The 22,653-nt window shown below is 57.7% G+C and overlaps 1 protein-coding gene across 7 annotated transcripts in view; it reads right to left on the bottom strand.

The window, feature by feature from the left end:
* The window catches only part of CACNA2D2 (calcium voltage-gated channel auxiliary subunit alpha2delta 2), a 141,532-nt gene that overhangs the window by 104,842 nt on the left and 14,037 nt on the right, over window positions 1-22,653 (bottom strand). For all 7 annotated transcript variants that reach the window (XM_078077781.1, XM_078077775.1, XM_078077779.1 and 4 more), the window contains exon 2: window positions 9,960-10,041. In XM_078077781.1, the coding sequence (XP_077933907.1) occupies window positions 9,960-10,040 (81 nt within the window). In that variant the 5' untranslated portion in view covers window position 10,041. The remainder of the gene's footprint in view (window positions 1-9,959; window positions 10,042-22,653) is intronic.

The following is a 22,653-nucleotide window of genomic DNA, read 5'->3' as shown; positions in this document are numbered from 1 at the left end:
GTGTGCCCGCTCACACCCCCACGCAGAGCTCAGCCACATATGCGCGTGTGCGTGTACACACTTGCCTGACCACACCCCCCACGAAGCCCCCATGCTCTCCCGAGCACACGCACACGCACTGTTGCGCCCCCACACGGAGCACACATGCAGATTTGCAGGTTCTCTCCCAGGCGCACACACAGTCCCCTTCCCACACTCGGCATCACGCTCCTGTCCTCTCTCTCCCACGGGTGGTCAGCCGTGCTCTACTTACACGAGCTTCCCCAGGTCAGAGAGGTGTCTCCCAGTGAGCCAGGGGACTAATAATCACGGGGCGGGGGTGGCCTGCTTGCCTTCTAGGTCTGACTGCGCATGTTCAGGTGGACTCCGGGGAGGCCTGGGCATGACCCTGCCTTCTGGTCATGATCTCCCTACCCCATATGATGTCCACCCAAGGCTCCTGGCAGCTCCTGCCTTCTGTGCATACCCAAAGGGTGCAAAAGCAGAAGGGAGTGGGGAGCGCTGGATACTACTGGCCTCAGGGTAAGCCCTGGAGGGCTTCCTGGTGGAGGGAGCTGTGGGCTGGGTTTAAAACTGGGGTGAGGCCTGGAGGGGATGGGGGTGAGTGAGGAGAATGGCAAGTGGACTAGGGAGAGAAGCTGGGATGTCTAGTGGGGACAGGGGAGGGTACAGGGATGGCTGGGAGGCCCAAAGGCTCTCCGTTCCCCCTGCGCAGGCCACATACCTTGGCCAGGCCTTCAAGTCCTCTGGGAACAGCCCAGCCTCCCCCGCCCCAGCCTGACATCTGGGTGGCAACACACCTTGCAGCAGGCTCTTCTCTTGGGCCCTTCTTCAAGGCCCCCACACTCTCCATTTTCTCACAAAGAGCAATCGGGGACCCTGGATGTGGGGCCAAGCCTGGCAGATCCCATGCAAGCCTACTGCTCCCAGGGCATCTGGCACTGAAGCTCCACCTTGATGCACTGGATCTGTTTCCCCATGTGGGGCCGGGGGGTTCCCATGGTCCTGTGGGACAGTCAGAGCCCTGGTCTCCCCCTTCTCAGTCCTCGATGCCTGCCGCTTTGCCTATCTATCCACTGAACAGTTACTAGCTAAGCACCTACCCCTGGCCAGCCTCAGGGGCACATATATGCAAGTCTGCATGCCACAGGTGTGCATGTATATGTGCCCTCCATGTGTGTGCAGCCTGCTTCTCCACCCAGACTGTATGACCTCTCAGATGGGGCCCAGCCCCCAACCCCACACCCTCAGGCCAGGATGCTTGAGCCTTGGGGTTTCCTGAGAACCCAAGGATGGACAAGCAGTGGGCTGAGGAGTCTATCCAGGATCCCCCCCAACACACACACACACACACACACACATGCAAGTAGCCAGCCAGCTGCCCTGCAGAGCCACCAGGTCCCAGGGCTGGGAGAGAAGTATGTGAAAGACAGGAGGTTTGGGGCTCTGCAACCTTCTCCAAACTCTAGATCTTTGCTCACAAGGAGAGGAGAGCCATGCTCAGAGAAGGTGGAGGCAGGCCAGGCTGAGCCTCTGTCTCCTGCCTGGTCGTGGTAAATGGTGCTCATGTTGCCCCTGAGGCTGGCTGTGCTTTGTCAGAACCAATTACTTCTCTGCCTCTGCCAAATGCTTGGGGCTCCACAAATTTCAGGCAAGTGTCCCCATGGCTGCCACCGATCCAGCAATGGATGGGGGTGGAGGAGCAGGGAGGAATGCAGATCGGGTTGGCCATACCCGGAGGCCCAGCATGGAAACCCATTCCACCCTCTACCCCCAACCCCCATCTCCCACCCTTGATCATCCAGACCGGCCCCTGGCTCTGGACATGCGGCCCCACTGCTCTCCAGAGACAGATGCAGAGGCCAGCAGGGAGGGGAGCAGACCCTGGCCTCTTCTCAATACTCTGCAAATACTGGGCCCCCATTGGAGCTGACCCCCCCCCCACTGTCCTGCTACCAGGCCAGCCTCTCTGGGGACCCCAAGGGAGAGCCAGGGTGTTCATCAGAATAGTCCTGCTGTGTGTGGGGGGAGGAGTGGGGGTGTCTTGCCTTAGGAAAGCTTGACAGACAGATGTCTTAGGCTCCCAAAATGGAAGGATTGAGGGGCATCCACTTTAGGGAAGGAGTGTGCAGCAAAGCCATGGGTTCACAACCCAAACTTCCAGAGAGACGCCCTCTGTCTGCCTGGCGAGGCATGACCCTGCCACTGAGATTGTCTCTTCTTTAAACCGAGGGACCCCACACCTGGCTGGCTCGGTTGGAGGAGCCTGCGACTCTTGATCTTGGGGTTGTAGATTCGAGACCCATGTTGGGTGTAGAGATTACTTAAACAGATAAACTTAAAAAACAAAAATAAAAAAAAATAAATGGAGGGACCCCAGTCACAGAACCTTCCAGAGATCCCTGGAGTTGCCACCTTCAAGAACCTGTGATCCTCAGCCTTGGCCTCGGCCACACTACTTTCAGACCCACTAACCTCTCCCCAGGGCCAATACCTGGGGCCGGCCCACAGATCGGTGGTGTCCCACCACTTCCACTCTCCTGCCAGTCAAGCCCCATGCCCAACCCACCAGGCCTGGAGACAAGCTGCCAGCTGGCTGACTGATTTGAGAAACAGACTCACAGGCCTCTTCTGGAGTATAAGGGTCCCTTTCCTTCACCACTGCCCACCTCCTCCTAGGGGTGCCTCTGCAGCTGGCTCCCTGGGTCCCTGGCTCAAGAAGCCACCCATCTTTTCCTGGTCCATGGGCCCCATTTCTTCAGGCCCTGCCTCTCCCTGTAAGGTTCCCAAAAGATACCATGGTCGGCCAGTGCTAGAGACTGAATATCTGTGTCGCCCCAAAATTCATATGTTGAAACCTAATCCCAACATGACGGTATTTGGAGGTGGGCTCTATGGGAAGTAATCAGGTCATTAGGGCAGAGCCCCTTCCGAAGGGGATCCGTGTTCTCATTAAGGACCCCAGAGAGATCCTTCCCCCTTCCACCATGTGAGGAAAGCAAGAAGACAGCTATCTATGAACCATGAAGTGGGCCTTCGCCAGACACCAGATCTGCTGACACCTTGATGTTGGACTTCCCAGCCTCCACAGCCATTAGAAAGAAATTCTGTTGATTATAAGGCACCCAGCCTATGGTATTCTGTTATAGCAGCTGGAACAGACTCAGACAGCAGGGACAAGAAAACGGATCTCCAAATTCCTAGGCTGAGACAAGCAAAGGGGACACCATGGGCATCTGAATTTCCTCAAACTGTGACCAACTTCTGGAAGGACAAGCAATTGACAGCGGGGGTGGGGGGGAGCACAACGGCACCCCCACATTTATAGGGCTCTGTCCATAGCCTTTCCTTGCCCCTGGTCCCTTGAGATCCTCTCGTGTCCCATGAAGACAGAGGTGCTCGGATCCCCATGTCACGGATGGGGGAAGCAAGACTTAGAGAGGCAGGACAAGACGCTCCAGGTCCCCGAGCATGGGAAGGTCATCCTGCCCACTCCACTCTTTCCACCACCACCCACTGTGGAGTTGCTGTGCATGGCACAGGTTCCAGGTTCAAGTTCCAGTTCTGCCACTTACCAGCTCTGGGACCTCAAGGCAGGTCTCACCTTAGGAATGCACAATTCTTTTCTCCTGCTCTGAGCCAGTCCCTATCCTCTGGAACTGACCTTGGCCATGGCCCTGCGGTGGTCCCTCTCCCATGCCGGTACCACCAGCCATGGGTCTGCTGATGCCACCCAGAGAGGCCTCTCCCACAGACCTGTCCCCTCCATACCCACAACCTCCACAGGCACCTGGGGAGCAGCTCCGCACTGAGGCTGTGCCCGAACTCCAGAAGCCTCCTGGCAGGGCTCCCTGCACCAGCCTCCCCCTGCAAGACTCCAGAGCAAGGGGCTCTGAATTGGCCATGGACGCAACCACCCACTCGTGCTCCTCTGGGGACTTTCCTGTCACTGCATCCTCCACCTGCCGTGCGGCTGTTCCGACCTAACACCCTCACTAGAGGCCTGGGAGGGGTCAGGGGCTGAGAAGGGCACAGGTACTGGCCCGGTACTAGAGGAGCCCTTGGGGTAGGGGAGGCTCCAGTAGCGAGTGCCCACGGAAGGCATGGCCAACATAAGCCAGGGCCCCTGGGCAAAGTGTCTCGGGGCAGCCCTCCCCCCACACCGACCTCCCCGCACTCCTTCTCTGGTGGGAGGGTGTGTGGAAGGGATGTTGGAGACCCAAGCCAGTCCTCTGGCCTGCAGGCAGGAGCTCCTGCCACTGATGAAATGGCTTTTGAAAAGCTTCAAAAATGGAATTTTCTCCTTTGGCAACAACAGAGTGTGTGGGGGGGGATGGGGTGAGCAGGATGCAGTCTCCCGGTCTCCCAGCCTCTTGTCTCCCCACACAGTGCTCAGGAGAGAGCACTGCCAGACCTCATGTGGGGGAGGGGCAGAAGAGGCCACCCCCAGGGCAGGCCTGGGAAAGAAAGAAGTGGGGAGCAGGCTGGGCTGGGGGAACAGAGAAGGGGTCCAGGCAGGCTTCGGCCAGGCTTCCATGCATCTGCCTCTGTGTATCTAATTATGCTCAAGTGGCGGCCTCACCACGTTTCAGACGCCCTCCCAGGAGCCCCTCCTCAGCCCCATGCATCCCCGCTGGGTGCCGAGCAAGAGGACCATATGGAGGGAATAATAAGACAATTAACTTTCCATTAAAGAATAATATATGTGGGTTTTTAGGGAGACGAGCGGCAGCAATCCCTACCCAGCAGCATATTTCACACCCGCGCCCCCCACCACCCCCACCCCAACGCACCCCACATCCTGATCATCTTCACCAGGAGAAAGGAGGGCACTGCTGGGCCTCACTGGGAGGTGGCTGGAGGAGGGGTGGGGGCTTTGGGAGGAGCAAAAGCAGAGCCCCTAGGACAAAGGTTCTGAGGCTTCCAGGAACCTTCGGGAGGGGCTTTGATGGGCCTGGTTGGGGCTCCCTCAGCACCCCTCATCTGACTAGGAGCACATCAGCTGGGACAGCTGTGCTGGTCTCCGAGGTGGGCAGGGGGCAGTCCGCCTGGCCAGGGAGCTGCAGGCCTCCCTCTCGGGGTACATGTGAACCACAGTGCTCTGAGAGAAGGACCGACTGTGGGGTCTGGGGGTCACAACGGTTTGAATTCCCCTTTCCTGGCCCTCCAGGGGCTGTTCTGTTCCCTGGCACCTCCCCCTACCCTGGCTTCCTTCCTCCTCTTCTGCCCCAGCCCCTCTAGGGTTCTGAGCTTCCCTGGCACTCCTGGACACTGCTAACCCCACCTGAATGCCCAGATGCCCAGAGAGGACCCACCCCAGATGGGGGCCAACCACAGTCTTGGCCGGCACCCCTAAGCCAGTGTGTGAGTATGCATGAGTTTCAGGAATTAGTGGTACCAGCCAGGGGGGAGGGCTGGAGGGGCAGTAGGAGGCCTGTCTCAAAGGCATGTAGGAAGGGGCCCTGTCATGGCCAGACTTTGGTCCTTGCCAGGAGCCAGCTCCAGATGTGGCACTCCACAAATATTAATTACACATTCCCAGGGAGCACTAAGTAGATGGGGTACTGGGATGGCCAGGGGCAGACAAGATGGGCTGGGACTGTGCCACCATCACTGGTTCAGAAATGCCATCCTGGCTACCCAGAGCGTGAGGACACATGGATACCATCGGTCTGAATCACCATGCCTGTCCAGAGAAGCACAGCAGTGGGGAGTGGAGGAGGAGATTTGGGGGTAGGGATCTCCGAGTCCTAGGGTCCTGTTCTCTGTAGACGCAGCTCAGGAGCTGAGGGGAGGGGCTGCTTCAGGGTAGCTCCTCCAGGCAGGCCCCAGGCCTGCACCTCTGGCTTTGATACTTCTCCCCAACCCCACTACCACTGGCCTGTCGGGGCTCCAGGATGGGACTGGCTAGTGGAGACAGTCGCTCAGGACCTTGGTTTTCCCGTTTGTATTTAGGACCACAGGAGTAACGAGCCGCATGCAGCTGGGCTAAGGCCATCGTGGAACTGAAGCAGCCAGGGATGTTGACAGGGCTCTAAGCCATTTCTGCCCCAATGAGAAGGCGAGGTAGGAAGGGTTGATGTGGACTGAGAAAGGCTCCCACAGGCCCAGGCTTGGCTTGACACTTTCCAGAGAGCAGCCTGTGGACCCCAGACATGGTCATCCTGGATCTCTATTCCCAGCCCAGCTTTGCCAGGAAGCCTTCCCTCACCCCAGAGAGAGGATCTTCTTCAGAGACCCTCCAAGGAAGGTGTCTCACCCAGGTCAGGAACCCATCTCAGGATGGTACACCTGATGAGCCACTGGTTCTTCCTCACGTCTGACTATAATCTCTCCTGCTTTGCTTTCCCACAAGGTCCCCTGAGTTGTTCCCCTTCTACACTGGACACTCAGTCAGAAGTGAGTAGGTTCCTGGCTGTACCTGTCAGAGTGACCTGGGCTTCAGAGTGGGGAAAACGGCCATCTCCACGTCCTCCCCCATGCACCCCCAGGCACCTGATGAATTATTCATCCTGATCAGCCTCATTATGTAAATGAGCTCAGAGCCCAAGCATATGCTCTCTGCTCTTCCCCCGCCCCACCAAGGATGGGGACAATATGGTGATGATGGGGGAGGGCAGAGAAGGAGCTTGGGAGACATGGATCAGCTTCCAGGGGTTCTGGAGAGGGCAGACTACAGTAGAACCCACACTTCTGTGGCCTGTTCACATCAGGAATAGGCCAGGGCTTGGCAGGGGGACTGCGGTACCTGGGGGGAGCCATGGCTCAGGAGTGTCTGGCTAAGCATGGGGGTGGGGATGGCATGTGAACACCAGGCCACAGCCGGAGCACCCACTATGTGCTGGCCCTGGGCTTAGATGAGGAAACGTGATGGGGTCTTTGCAGACAGCCCCCACACCCCGCCTTGGTGTGCTGTGGTTCCTAACCTGTAAGTGGGCTCTGGTCTGCACGCAGCCATGCCTCCACGGGGCTGTGGTCGGGAGGAGGAAAGTGCCAAGGCGAGGAAAATGCTCCCATATGCCACTGTCTGTAGTTTCTGGACTCCTGCCACTACCAGCTCTTGGGGCGCCCCGCTTCTGGGAGTGGGGCGGCCTCTAGGACCAGGGTAGGGGCAGAGGGCAGCCATGCAGGGGAGGAAGGCCAAGGGGGCCCAGATACCAGGACACCCCAACTGCAGGGTGTTTGGGGGGAGCACAGAATCAGCTCAGGGAGGCCTAAGGCTGTCAGCTTGGTGGAGCTGGTGCCGGGATCCCCGGGAGCATCCGCAGTTGGGTCAGGGCTCTGCTGTAAGCATCCTCCCAACCCATCATTGCTGGGCAGGGGCTGGCCACACAGGCCCTCTCATGTGCATCTGAAGGAGAGCCATGGTGACTTAGTCAGGTCTGGGGTGGCTTGTAGGGGGCGGGGAGGTTGGCTCCCTCCTGCTCCTGTGGGATTGTCCTTTTCCTCTGGAATTCTTTACCTGCTTTCCTGCCGCCCACCTCACCAGAGTGCCAGGCGCCAAGAAGCAGCCCCAGAGCTGTCAGCGGGAAGTAAGAGGCTGAGGAAGCCGGTGAGAAAAAACTGGAGCAGGACAGAGAGCCGCCGGGGAGCTGGCAGCCGTCGGCAGGCAGAGGGATGCCAGGAGGAGCCAGCCAGGAACGCCAGGTCAGCACTTCTCTGACTGTGGCCAGGCTGGCCACCGCCGCACCAAGCACAGCCCCTGCTCCAGCCCAGCTCCCCACTTCCCCAGGCTCATCCTGCCCAGCCTTCCAAGAGGTGCCCGTAGGGGAGGAGCAGGCAGGGGACAGGAGTCAGGAGCCCTGGTCCAAGCCCCAGGGCTGCCACAGCCAGCTGCATGACTCTGGTTGTGGCTGGCCGGGTGGGGGTGGGGGAAGATGTGCTCACCGAGGAAAGTGTCTGGAATCACTCACCTCCCATCAGAAAGGGAGGGGCCAACAGGTCCTCGGAGTGAAAACTCCGATCAGTGAGGGAAAGTCAAATTTCTAGAAAAGGGGGTGTATCTGTGTCAGCCCATCCACTGTTATTCTCATCACCTCATCCTCCAGCCAGATCTCCCAGACACGCCACAGACCAAGAGTGAGGATCAGAGAGGGTCGGGGACTCGCCCAGCAGCACACAGTGGGGATGCTGAGCTGGGCTTCCATCTCTGGTTCTCACCAGCCAGGGAGCTCAATGGTTCAGACAGAACCAAATCTCATGTATGAAAATGTGTGCATTATCTTCTTACTGGCAAACTTTCGGGGTCTGAGTTGCCCATGACTATAAAATAAACAATGTCCTCAAGCTGGGAATTCAAAGCACGGAAGATTCTTGACCGGAGGTGCGTAGTTAACTACTTATGGTCGTCTTATGTTCCAATACAAGACTTGGAAAGGCACACGATGCACGTTCCAGGGTACTATCACTTCTTCATTAACCTACACTGTTACACTCGGCAGCACCCACTTAGAACCTAGTCCGTGCCGGGTACAACTCCTGAGCATAAACTCACTTCTGTTCTGGAACAGCTTTTCCTACAGAGCCTTCTCTGGAAAGCTCTGCTGGCCTCCAAGTACGGCTGAGTCATTGAGAGTTCACGGGAAGAGTGGGATGGGGGTTACTGCAATTCAAGCCCAGCAATTAGGGCAGGGAGGTTCAGAGAGACTGGGCCACTAGGGGGAGGATACCCAGCAAGCTGGGGGCTGAGACCTCCAGACCCGGACTCCCGCTCCCCGTCACGCTGCCACCTTGTTAGCCAGCCCTGATCAGCTGCATCTGTGCCGGAGGGACAGCCCCATCCACAGCCAGTGGCGACGTACTCACCGCCAGCCCCATTTCCTGGGTACCTGCCCCAAGCTAAGCAGGGGGGAAGGACCAAGGCTAAGACCCCATGGTAGCTTCCCCATTCACCTGCTGATCCCAGCGCTGAACAAGAAGGATGTCACGAAGAGGGTCCAGACCTGGCCTCTTGGCTGAATCACCTACAGAAACTCTGTTTACTCTGCTGTTCCCGGACAACCATCGGCAGGAGAGCCCTGTTACTCCCCTGCTCGGTTCTGGTCGGGCGTGCTGGCCCAAGCCTCCAGCAAGAGCTCCTCAAAGTACCCCCAGGTCCCTGGAAGTCCCACCCAAGCACTCCAAGAGCTCAGCTCTCCGAGCCTCTGCATTTCCATATAAAGAGCGACGGCTCAGGGACCTGACAGCGACACATTTTGCAGCCTTCTGGGGGTGACGGATGGCCTGCTCTTCACATCACTATTTCAAACATTAACATAATCTCCGAGGATGAATGTGGTCGCTCGCGCCTAATCAATCACCCCTCCTGCCCTGATCCCTCAACTTGCCAAGCACAGGCTTTCAACCCGTCTCCTGCTACAGCGCCCTGAGCGGCCAGCGCCACGCTCCGCTGTCGTCGGCCTGGCCGCCCCACTCATCGTGTGGACGGTTCCTCAACCTCTGTGCGCAACCGCACCCACTGCACCCTCCAGGGCCTGGCCCCCTGCCTCAGGGGCTACCTCAGACACAGACCTCACCCACGTAAAACCCTGAAATTCTGGGGCGCCCGAGTGGCTCAGTCAGTGAGGCATCCGACACTTGATTTCGGCTCAGGCCATGATCTCGGCGTCGTGGGATTGAGCCCCGCGTCGGGCTCCACGCTCAATGCAGAGTCTGCTTGTCCCTCTCCTTCTGCTCCTCCCCCCATTTGCCTTCTCTCTCTCTTTCTCAAATAAATAAATAAAATCTTTTTTTAAAAAAAACTTGAAAGCCCAACACCCCGACATCAGAGTTCACTGGCTAGTGCTCAGTACCAGAAAGAGCAGGCCAAGTCCTGGAGGAGTGGCTGTTTTTCTAATAATTTCCCCACCTGCCCCACTGGGACCAGCAGTGGCCAACCTCACTCCTTATTTCTGAAGCCCTTCTCCCATTCCTACTCAGAAGAGGGTCCCTGAGCAGAAAGCAAAGAGCACCGGGCTTACCTCACGGAGCTGTTGGACACCCCCAAAGATCCGCATCACGCCATCGATCTCTTGCTCCAGGCGCCGGGCCCAGTGCTGCATCCTGTGTGCAGAGAGGAGAGAGGTGTCAGGAGGGCCCCCCTCCCCAGTGCTGGGACAGCCCAGCGCCGAGTGACCTGGGCGTGACCCGTAGCAGCCACTCCTTCAGAACCCGATCTTCACTGGAGGAGAAACAGAGACTAGGAACCAGAGTAAGCCTGTGATTCCCTTTGAAGCCTAGACCTGGTGGCCCAGGCTCTCCTCACGTACTGTTGGGCGGCCAGGGAGGAGAGCGGGTTGTAGTTTAAATGCACCGAGGGAGTCCAGCAGCTCCAAGAAGCCTGCAGGGAGACTATTTTTCACCGTGAAGAGCCAGCCCTTGATGTTGCTGCTCTGAATGTGGGGACTCTGGACACCAGGGAAGAGGGGAACATGAGTGAGCCATGTGGGGGCTGCTGGATCTCAGAGCCTCCTGTCCCCAAGGCTGGGTGAGGCCTGAGGAAGGGGAAGGAACATGAGTCGCTGCTGTCACCACCAAGTCATTGTGTAGCCGGGGGCAGCTTCCTGCCCCCGTGGGCCTCATCTGAGAAGTGGACGTGGAGATTCTGGTGGAGGCAGCCCTCATCTTTCCAGCACACAGATGCTATCTGAAGCTCATTGCTGCATGCTCCACATCAACTGCCCACCCACAGGTCCAGTTCAGACCATTCCGCCCCTTTGCAGGGGCTTTGCAAGCCCCATGAGTCCTTCACCTGAGCCACCAGCCTAAGCAGGTCTCCTTCACACTGATGTTACTCTGAGCTCGTTCTGACCCGTCTGTGTCTGTTTCCTCCTCCAGAAAGTGGGGATAATTTGGGGCCACCTCATAGGGTATGAGAAGGACACATGAGAACAGGCAGTCAAAGGTGCTGCACTGGGATACTTGTGAGCCGACAGGAGGGACAGGTGGCCTCAGGACCCAGTATTCTCAGCCCACACCCACGGAACAGGAGTGGCATCGGGGGAGAGGCTCGGTCCACGTTCTAACCTGTGACCCTTCCTTTAGGCAGTGCCAGATCAGGTGAGCAAAACCATACCAGGGAGATGTTCTCCACACTTCCCAAGGTGTTCTCTGCTGTGACCAAGGTCCGCTGCCCTAATGCATCTGAAAAGGTACCTCAACGTCCTCATCCCACCACACAGAGAACAAGGTCATTCCAGGGAGGGCTCATAGGAGAGTTACCACAAAGATTTAAATACACCACGGGTTAAGCACAGCCCATAGGGCAAGGTAGGGGTGGGGTGACGCCAGCCCGCCAGTCTCTGGAGGAGTACCCTAGAAACCATAGGATCCAGGAGATCACATCTGGCCCTAACACATGCCCTGGGCCTGTTACCTCTCCCACCTTCCCCAGTGTCACTCAGGGCCAGGACTCTGCTAGCTCCCTGGGTCAGAAGAGCTCGAGCCTCCACCCCAGCCCCCTGCCCCACATCCATCCTCAGGCCTGTGGCTGGGGGGCTGGGCCTGTGCCATTGTGTGTGCCCGGGTCGGTTGGCATGGGAACTTGGAGCAGGAAGCAGGCGGATCACTAATTGCAATTTGCCAAGCTGAATGTCAGGACCGTGATGGAAAAAAAAAAATCAACATCAAAAGAAATAGGTATTAGCTTCAGCTTGTTGCTGGCTGGGCCACAGCCTGATGCCCACCTCCAGTCCCCACCGCAGGGAAAAAGCTAACTCCAAGCCCAGGAGGAGGCCAGGTTGCAGACCAGGCTACAAAGGGCAATCAGGCCTCCGCTGCTAGCCAGGGGAGGGCAAAGCCCAGCAGAGAGCGGAGAGCCTGCCTGGCCCCTGCTCCTATGTACCAGGTGCTGATCGCGTGGCCGTGGCTGTGGGTGGACAGTGGGGCAGGTGGCTGTTTATGCTCCTGAGACAGAGCCCGGGGGCCGTGGGGGGGAATGTTGAGGTGGGATGTTGTGTCCAGCTAGGTACAAAAATGGTTGAGGTCAAGGAGTTGATCTCCAAAGGGAACCATTAACTCTGCCCTGGCCCTGACCCTGACCTCAGCCACTCACTGGTCCAGGGGACGAATGCCAATCATCATCGTTTCTGGGACTCATGTGCACAAGGGCACCCACGATGTACATGGAGTGGTGCCAGCATGCCACCTGCTCTCTTGCTTCAAGCCTCACAAAGCAGCAAACATTATCATCCCCAATTTACAGATGAGGAAACTGAGGCACAGGGCCTTTAGGTGACCAGCCCACGGTCACCCACCCAGGAAGCAGCAGACATGGAGCCTGATGCATGGATGTGCTAGAGTCAGCAAGAGCCACGCAAGAGTGTGCACCTCCTCCCAGCTCTGCATTCAGTATTGTCACTCTGCGAACTTGAAATCGGCCATAGTGGGAATATTTATACCACAGAAATCGGCAAATGCTACAAATTGCAGTTCTTTTTCCCCCTGGAGAGTGAACTGTAAACATTTACTAGCATACCACTGATTTGGCCCCAGGCTGTTGACTCTTTTCTAGTGTATCTATAGGTCTCTGGTTCTAGGATTTCACAGATAAGCAAAAGAAAATTAATTGGAAGAACAGACATGGATGCCAAGTTTTTATTTTGCTCAGACAACACATTATTATTATTATAATCACCATCATTTCATCTAAAAAGGCTATTTCAACACTAAAAGAATTTTAGAAGAGCCAAATCTCAGGATAAAGTCCAATTCTTTCCAAGATACACACACTCTTTCCCTCCCTCTCTCCCTCCCTCCCACTGTCTCTCTCTCACACTCACAGACACACACACTCACACGCATACATTCACATGCACATACACACGGCCTCCCCACTTCCACCCCCAGGCTGAGCAGCTCCAGACTCTGCTGTAGGTCGCAGAGACCGGTCCGCCCATGACACGGCAGGACACACACATCCTCCTGGGGGCCGGGGGGGGTGGGGGGGTGGCTCTAGCCCTTGGTCTGGTGCCCTGGGCCTGATGGACAGACAGACCCCAGGCCTCAGCAGCACCATGCATCAAAACAATGCCAGGGAAAACAAGTTACTCTGATTATTCACCTAAACCAAACCCAATTAGAAAGGCAGTATGTGTCCCAGTGTTAAAAAGAACATGATAGATAAATCATTTCACTGTCACTGAGATGAGAGTACGTGGGTTCCAGGGTTTGGCTGGCGTATCAGTGCTGGCTCCAAGGCGTGACACCATGGGACAAAGGAGGCCGGGAGTATCTATGCACCCCCACAGCTCCTGTCTGAAGGCTGGAGAAACCACCCACCAAGCCGAGGCTGACCTGGCCAGGCACAGCTGCACTCCCTCTGGCAGAATGGCATGGGGGCTTTGGAAGTATGCGGGACGTATCTGGATCCATGGCCCCACTGGGTCAAAGGCAAGCTGACCAAATATGCCTGGGCTCCCATCAGCCCGGGGCCAGGTGCCTGGCTCCACAATGCCTCCTGAGGGCTGCCCATGGGTCACCCTCCCGACAGGGTAGGCCCACCTGCTGGTTCCCCACATCCCTGTGTTTTTCCATGCTCTTCACCGAGATGACACTGCTTATCTCCGAGTGTCTCTAAGTGCCAAATTAGCAAGACAGGGAGGCGAGAGAGTGTCTGGGAGGAGGCACGTGCAGCCAGGGGCTGCAGCCCTCAGGATGACTGGTGTGGGCAAGAGAGGCCGAGGACAGAGCCCTGCACCTCTGTGTCCTCTATGTGCCTGAACGCAGGGAGGTGCAGGCACTGGGCCCCCATTCCACAAATAAGAAAACGGAGGCCCCTGGCAAGGATGGGTGCAGGGCCACATACTTAGCAGGAAGCCAGACCCATCCTCCTGGCTCCCTCAGCTCCCTGACCCCACCCTTCCAGGACAGGGCAGCTTCTGGGAAGCCTCAGGCACCGGCACCTGTGTGACCACGACCTCGGGGAGTTGAGCTCCCTTCAAATCTCAGTATTCCTGTCTGTAAATAGGGGGACTGACTGGCTGAAAAGCTTCAATGGCCAAATCCACATGGCAGCCTCGATGCATATTTACCAGGCACCCCTGGGGGCTACGAGAGCACCCAATACAGTGCCCCCGGGCTCAGGAGAGCTCCCATGAATGCCTGCACTTGGCGAGAGGGGCACGGAGGGAGGGAGTGTGGCCAGGATTCCTGGAAAGGGTGAGAGAGAGGCAGGGAGTGGGCACAGGGCAGAGGGGCACTAAGCCCGGGCCTGGCAGACTGAGGGCAGCCCAGTGGGAAGAAGGCCCAAGGGGCTGCAGGACGCCAGGCCTTGCTCTCCAGGGCAGGCTTCAGAACCAAGAGGAGTATGTGAGAGAAGAGTCACTAAGAGGTAAGGGAGCGAAGCCATCCCCATGTGGGGTGAGGAACTCGGGCTTCAGCGGGCAGAACCACCAAGAGCCCAGCTCGAGGCTGGGGAGGCCCCGGCCAAACTACACAGCCGCCCTGGGGCCTGGAGCTCTGAGGCCAGCAGCACGGGCTCTCCCAGCGGGGAGGGGCAGGGCAGGAGGAGGGGGGAGGAGAAGGCCCGGGAAGGGGAGGGGCGGGAAGAGGGAGGGCCTGTGTGCAGATGCAGCAGCACAGATGAGACTGTTGCCAGTTGTTAATTTTATGCCAAAGTTGTTGATCAGAATGTGATTTAATTGTACAGTATAATCCAGGCTTTTGGAATAAATTATGCAGAAAACTCATCTATAATTAAACAAATCAAAAAACCAGAGACAGGTGACACGGCAGGTTTACCCTCGGAGGGCGCGGGTGGGTGTGGGAGGCCGGACCCTGCAGAAGGGCCAGAAGGGAAGGAGGCAGGCTTTGTTCCAGAGCAGGCAGGGGCAGGTCCAGGGAGGCCAAGGCCTAGTAGGGGCCTCAGGACTCCCAACCTCTGCCTCTGCAGGCCTCTTTACCACTATGGAGGCATTCTGCCATCAAAGCCCTGCTCGGGCTGCCTCCACCAGGCAGCCTGCCTGGATGAACCTGGTTGCCCTGGGAACCTCTGAGCCATCTACCGTCCTCCCACTAGCTCAGCAGAGCAGCCATCACAACGGGGCAGGTGGGGGGCGGGGGGCAAGGGCGGAGCTGCAGGTGAAGCACGAGGGGTGGATGGCAAAACAGGACGAGGCTGGGGCAGGTGAGGGGTGTGGGGGCCACCCGCGGCTCAGGGCATGTGAGCCAAGCCTGGCAGTGGTGGCAGCCCACAGGTCTCCTGCTTCTCTTGTGACAGGCTGGCCAATTATTCTCCCGGCTCTGGGGGAGGCAATGATTTAAAATAAATTGCTATTTAATTATTCTGATTATATTTCAGCTGGCCTGCCATCTCCCACCTCGGTGCTTTCACAGTCTTCTGAAGGGGAAAGAAGAAAAGATCGGGCGAGAGAAGGGTGGTAAGGGACAGACAGACGGAGAGACACAGACCTGAAGAGAGCCCAAGAGAGCTGGGCTAGAGGGCCTGCATCAGGCTGACCCTAGCCCAGGGGAAGATGACTGGTGAGTGGGCCTGGAGAGGGTGTTCGTCCCCCGGCAGCCACCCAAAGCTCAGACGGCAACTGTGGCCCCTGCTGAAGCAGCCCTGGCCGTGGCCGGCCCCCCCTCTGGACCACAGCCACACTGCAAACGGCAGGAAGCTCAAGGCTGCACCCCGGGACTGTGGCATTTCCAGAGCCACCTCCACCAGGGAGTCCCTCCTGACTGCTCGGGTGGATGTCCCTTTCTACCCAGACTGAGTGCCAGGATCCAGTCCTGGCTCTTCTGAGGCCTTGAACCAGACATGTCCTTCTAGGCCTCGGTTTTCCCATCTGGAAAACGGAGATAAAGCTCACCACTTGTCTACCTCTCAGGACCCAAAGAAGAGGCAGGTGGAAACCACGGCCCCACGGAAGGGATGTCAGCAGTGCTGACTGCCCCACACACTCATGTGCACAGACCCACAGTCCAATCTTCCTCAGACCTGCAGCTCACTAAGGGGGGATGGCTGTGCCTCTTCCTTAGACTGAGGCCTCCAGGTGGGGTGCAATCCCTCCGGAAGGGCAGGGTCTCCGTGATCAGAGCATCCTTCCCTTGTGCACTTGGGAGAGAAGGCGCTTGGGCCTCGGCGTCTTTCGGGGCTCAAAGCCCAGGGTATCACCCCTGACCCTGATTTGATCACAGCCTCCTGAGGATGGCAGAGGGCAAAAGTCTAGTCAAGGTCATTCGCTCCTGAGAGGCCAATTAGGTCCAGCCACTCCTGGCCAAGGACATGAGAGTGCCTACAGATGTGGAGGCCAGTCAGCACAGGGTGATGGGGAGCATGCTGGCTCAGCCAGTGCAAGGTGGAATGAAGCTCCCCAGCTAGCCACCCATCCCTTCAACAGGTAGACTGAGGCACAAGACTCAAAGGACTGGCCCATCTTCAACTGATCTGTAATTCAGCTAAAGAAACCCTATAGTGTGAGCAACGTGGTACCTGCCCCCCCCACGTCATGCCCCCCACCCCCTCATCCCACGTACATAGGGACAAAGGCAGCCCATTTACCACAAGCGATTCTCAGAGACCCTGGGGAGCTGGGGAGGGGCTGATGCTGCCGAAGTTCGAATTAGTCTAAATCCATTGGCCTCGACGATGTGTGTCTTGGGACCCTGCCCAAATACTGCTCCTTAATGAGGTTATTAATTATGGGCTGTCCCTTCCCTATCTTTCCCCGGGAAAAAGCTTTCCCTTCTAGTTGGCTCTCGGCTAGGAAGCAGCGGTGGCAGCGAGACTGTGCCTCCCCCCTCAGACTAACAGTGAACAATCATCTGGCTTTAATTAGGGCGCTGGGTCCAGCCCAGTATTTACTCCTAACAGCTTGATGGGGGAGGGCAGGAGAGACCTGGAGCCAGAGAGCAGCATGGCCCAGGGCTGGGAGAGCCAGGCAGCCCACTTGGCCCAGAGAGGGCTGGAGGGTGTCCAGACTCACACAGCAAATGGTCACAGACCTCAGCCTCATTCCCCACAATCAGTGCAGGATTAAGGGTCCACAGGGGCACCAGCAGTCAGGAAGGACCCATAGATGAGGCAAGCCTCAGCCAGGGACGTGCTGGCTGAGACAGGGGAAAAAGTTTCCCCAGTAGCATGGAGGGTCACCCGAGCCTGACTTCTGTTTCTGCCATGGTTAGCTGTGTGACCTTGGTAACATCCTTTCATCTCTCTGGGCCTCTGGTAACTCGTCTAGAAAGTGAGGTGGTTGTCACACCCACAGCCACGGGGGTTCCTGAGCAGCCCCTCAGCAGGACCCCCCTCACCATGCCTGGTCTGGGGTTTTCCAGCAGTAGGAAGAAGCCCCTAAGGGGGACTGCTCCAGCTTCCACAGGAGCAGCTCTTGCAGTACTGAGTGGTCGGAGAAGTCACCAAGGAGCAGGGGAGGAGTAGGGATCCAGGCCAGAGCTCAGCTTGGAGGGTGGGGAAGGGCCCTGGGGCCATCTCTCCCCCAGCCCCTGTTGTACGAGGCCCTGCTCTGTGGCCCACATCTAGCGCTGTGCTTGGCTTCTCCAGATCTGTTTCTCTCTCTCTTTGCCCAAGGAGGGGTGGCCTGAGACCTCCACAGGCCATTTGGGGATTCATTTCCCAAGGGCTCTAACTGGGGTCTTCCTGCCCGGGGCCTGCACCTGTGAGTCCGGCGTCACAGCGGCAACAGACTCGGACTCTCCCTGCACTGCCTCGGTTCATCCTCACGGCAGTCTAACCCTCATCCCCACTCCTCAGAGGGGAAGACTGAGGCACAGAGCAATTGAGTGATGTGGCCAAGGTCACACAGCTAATGAATGCCCATCAGGATGACACACACCTCTCCTCAAGTCTCAAACGCCCAGGTGCTGGCGAGCCATGGCCACTTGGACGTCTAACAGGCCTTTCAAACTGAATGGATCCAAAACTGAGACCCTGACCTCCCTCTGGAGCCTCACTCTCCCTTCTCTCCCTCACCGGCCACCTCCCCTGGCTCAACTGATGGCAGTTCCCTCTGTTTAGGCCCAAAGCCTCAGGGTGACCTGGAACCTGCTTTCTCTCTTTCGGCAAGTCCTGTCGGCTCCACCTGCTGCCCACTGCCTACCACCTCCCTGGCCCACAGCCTGCCTGGGCCGCCACCATGCAGTCGCCGGCTTCTGCTCTCACATGCACGCGCGGCCAGGGTCCTGTTGGAACTGTGTCCTTCCTCTGCAGCTCCAGGCCACCAGAGGGAGGGCAAAGTCCGTCCAGTGGCCACACTCCCGATGGCATCCTTGCCCTTGCTCCTCAGGCCACACTGGCCTCCTCACTGAGGCTTGAATACACTCCTGTACTCTGTGCACAGGCCTTCGCACATGCTGTTCCCTCTGCCTGGACTGCTCTTTCCTCAGAAGTCCAGGAGGCCCCTCTCTCACGGTCTCAGGTCTCTGCACATGCCTCACCTGCTTGGTGAAATCAGCTTCCCCACCCCACTTTAAGCTGGCCCCCCCCAGCAGCGACCGATCCCCACATGCCCCCTGGGGTTACTGTTTTAGCCAGCATTCCACCAGACCTCCTCTCTTTTGTCTACTGTCCGCTTCTGCCCTGGGCCAGGAGCCTCGAGAGAGGACCCTCCTGCTCTTCGGCCTGGAAGAACAGGCCATTTGCTGAGTGGCGGTGCCTCCCCAGAGTCGGAGTGACCTCCCCACCATCCTGCCCTAGCTGGCGTGTGGCCCGCGAGGAGGAGGCAGGTAGGCTGGGCAGCAGAAGCCTGCAAGGGGCTGGAAGTGCAGAGGCTGCCCCAGGGCTGGCCCAGGAGGCCCTCCCTTTCCCTGGCTCCTCTCTGTATGAATTATTAAAGCTCATTTATGATGGGCCTGCCCAGGCCTGTGGCTTCGGTGCATAATTCATGGCTCTCCCAGAAGGGCTGGGTGCTGGGCCAGACGATTTTTCCAGGAAGCAAGAAGAAAGTTCGGAGAAGGAGTAACCCAGACCTGGGCTGTCTTCCGCCTATCTCTGTCTCCCTGTCCCATCTGGGGGCAGCCCAGCACCTCCACCCACCCCTGCCCCATGGTGCCTTCTCCCGCACACTTGGATTCTGGTTCCTGGGGCCTGAGTCCATGGGCTTTGTGCAGGCTCACCCACTCCTATCTCTGTGCCTCAGTTTCCCATCTGTGGACAGATGGAGTTGTGGTTTTTCAAACCGTAGTGACAGCAGGAATCATCCACGTTGGCTCCCCTGGGGGGGGCAAGCATCATGGGTCTCCAAAAGGTACCATCACCCAGATGTCATTCTTTGCGAATTTCCCAGCAGTCTAGAGCTGGGATGAAGCAATGAGCAAGAGGAATTCGTGAACCAGCTGAGGCCTCCCCAGAGCAAAGCAAAGGGTCCAGGCCAAGGACACAGGGTATCTGCCAGCCACTCTGCCCAGGATCCACCGTCTGCTCCCCAGGCCAGGAGCCACCTGCCCTAGTTAGTGGCACAGATCATGGCCATTTTTGGGTATGCAGCACCTGCTTCTCGCCCCAGCATATTCCCTAGGGAGTCAGGCACAATGGGAAGGTAACCCCTACCCAGGCCCATGTAGCAAATGGGTAAACTGAGGTTTAGCAAAGCTGACTCTTAGGAGGTGGACATATTGATGCAGCGCCCTCCCCCCCCCCCCCCCCCCCCGCCGTGCCCAGCCCTGTTCTGTGATGGGTGGAACCAGCCCAAGCCTGGTCTCGGGAGGTGCACGGCAGGGTTGAGGCACCTGTAGAGGTCACCAGGTGAGTCAGGGAGGAACCCAGGAGCTCCAGCCGCCTATTCCTGTCCCACAGCAGGAGCTGAAGCCTGACTAGAGGTGGCAACAGAGGCTCTGTCTGTGTGTCACCAACTACTCCAGTCAGATTCTGTGATTCACACGTCCCCATCTCCCCTCCTGCACATCCTCCCCACCCCCCAGCATGAGTCAAATCCTCGCTGAGCCACAAATAGCTGTCCTCTGTGTGCATCTTCAACATGGCCTCCTGCCTTGAGGAGAACAGACCCCCCCCCCCACCAACTCGGGGTCCTCAGTTCCTCCTCAGGGCAGAGATCCCCCTGTGGAAGCTGGCAGGCCCCTGGAGGGCACCTAGGTACAGAGAAGAGGTGGAGCAAAGACCAGAACTCAACCTATCAGGGCCAGCTTTGTTCTCTGGCCTTGACTCACCTCTACTGAGTGACCTCTACCAGGAAGTCTTCTGGGATTTCCCCCACCCCCTCTCAAACCCACAGTCCTTACTTTACCTTATGGACTCTTGCCTTTAAGTCGGGACTATAGCCTCGTCCCATCATCAAGCTCCCTGTAGAACTTAGCCTGCAGTCTGGCAAAGAAGAGTCTTCTGGAAGTGCCTAGGGATAGATTTATCCAAATATCCTCCCCTCACCAGACTGCCACCTGCCCTGTTCACCCACCTTAGCAGTGGGAGAGAGGCTGCAGGGCAGGGCTGGGAAAGGGCCTCCAACTTCCGCAGGTGGCATAGCCCCGAGGAAAGGACCAATGATGTGGAGCGCCTACTGTATGCTGGGTACTCTGTGTGCAAATTCCCACTGACGTCACAGCACCCTTGGCTAGGTGGGGACCAATCCAGGCCCATCTCATGGATGAAGACTCTGAAGCTCAGGGGGTGAGCAACACACCCAAGGCCACAGAGCCAGTCCGTGCTGAGCCAGAATTTGAACCCAGCAGAGTATGACTCTGGAGCCCAGGCCCCGTCTTGTAGGGCCTCCCTAATCCCAAGGTGAATGCCAATGGCCAGGATTTAAAGTAGGAAATAGGGTGCAGATAAGGGCTGCCCTTCATTTATGACCTTTTCCAGCTTTGAGAAGGGGCCCACCCTTACATCCGGGCCCCTACCACCTCCCCAAGCAAGCCAAAGCTGGCTGTAATTGGGAAGTTCTTCCTTATGCCCTACCAGAGCTCTCCTACCGCAGGCATGTTGTCTCAGCAGTGAGGAGCCCAAGCCCCCTCCAATCCCACCTTAGGGAGCCTGGACTAAGACTGGGGGGGTATGCCCACTTCCTCTGGGATTTGCTTCTCACTAGTGCCTGACTTCTCGAAGCCTCGAAGCTGCATGTAAATTGAATGTGAGTGCTCAACCCGCCTTGACATGCTTTGGGCTGGTTACTCTCAGGTGCTCTGTGGTGAATCCTTTAGCAATGCAAATCCCCTCTGTGGGCTGTGCTGTGTGGGATCCATGGCAAGGAGGGGGAGTCAGGGGCCACCTCAGCGGCCGCACCTCCTTCTGAGGAGACCCAGGGAGGTGGCCAGGCCAAGAGGAGCCACTCTGCCTGGTGAGCCTGAGCTGTCCTTGGGGCTGGCCTGAGGAGAGGCAAGCCCAGCAGGGCTTATCACTGACAAAATAACTCTGCAGGTGTTTCCCACCTTCTGCAAATTCTCTGCTAGCTTGCTCTCTCTTCATTCATTCATTCATTCATTCATTCATATGGTTACTGAGCCAGGCTGCAGGCTGGGCACCCGGAAGGGACACAGTGGTGGTCAGGGCAGATGCGGGCCTGCCCTCAGGAGTATGGAATTCAGGCAGAACAGACGTGTGATCTGCTTCAGACCTGATGAGTGGAGGAAGAGGAGTCTAGTGAGCCTTGAGGGGTGGCATGCAGGCTAAGGGGACTGACCCAGCCTCAGGGGCTAGCCAGGTGAAGGAGCGCTGCAGAGCTGGTGGGCAGTCCAGACGGAGGGTGCAGCACGTGCAAGGCCCAGCAGCAAGGTGAGCCCTGTCCAAAGTGATGTCCTGTGAACACACAGACTGACCCTGGGCACCAAAGCAGGCTGCTCTCCCACACAGAGTCTGGCAGAGCCCACCAACCTCAAATACACGGGGAGCACCTCCACGTGCCGAAGCGGGGAGGGTGGTGGGCTCCTGATGGCAGGGAGACAAGGAGAGCAGGCCCTTGTATCCCCCTTGCGCTGACCTGTGGGGCGCCCCTGCCAGGGTATCTGCCCTATGTTTACCAGCCCAGTTCATAGGCACCCAAGGCCAGTCTGTGAGAAAGAGGGGGGCTGCCTCTCCCCATTTCTCAGATGAGAAAAGCAGGGCTCAGAGTGGCTGCCCGTCAACTTTGTAAATTTTGTTTAACACAAAGGTTACCTACTACTTGCCCTGCTGGGAGAGGTACTGGATGCTCGGCCCCCCCACTCTGTGAGCTCTCCATCTGGGAAAAGTAGGACCTGGGCTGCATGGGTGTGGAAGCACCCAGGGAAGGTGGGCCCTCCGGGCAGGGGAGAAAGGGAGACAGATTGGTGGCAAAGTGCTCAGTCTCCCAGGAACAAATTCCATTTACTCATTCACTCCGGACTAACCGCTAAATGGTGCCCATTACAACCAGGCCCTGGTGCAGAGCCTCCTGCCCTGGGCATCCCAACACTGCCCCTTACTTTGTAACTTGTGACCTGGACCACCCCCCCCCAAGTCCCCTGGCCGGGGGCAGCAAAGAGCCCTGAGCCTCAGCCCCTTGTACATTAGAGGTTGGGGATAGTATGACTGTCTGCACGGGCTAGATGGGGGCTCCAGCAGTAAGACCCTCCTGCTGCCACTCCAGCCAGGGGTGCCCACAAGTGCAAAGCGCTCACAATTTTCCTGGTATTTCTGACACAGATATTGTCACTAAAACACCCTCTCTTGTGACCAGGCACATAGCAGGTGCTCAAAAAGTGTTGGCTAGGAGACCGGATGCTCCATCCTCACAACTCCAAAGTACG

This window comes from Halichoerus grypus, chromosome 1 (genome assembly GCF_964656455.1).
Source record: "Halichoerus grypus chromosome 1, mHalGry1.hap1.1, whole genome shotgun sequence".
Taxonomy (NCBI): Eukaryota; Metazoa; Chordata; class Mammalia; order Carnivora; family Phocidae; genus Halichoerus; species Halichoerus grypus.
This window is presented reverse-complemented; position numbering and strand designations above follow the sequence as displayed.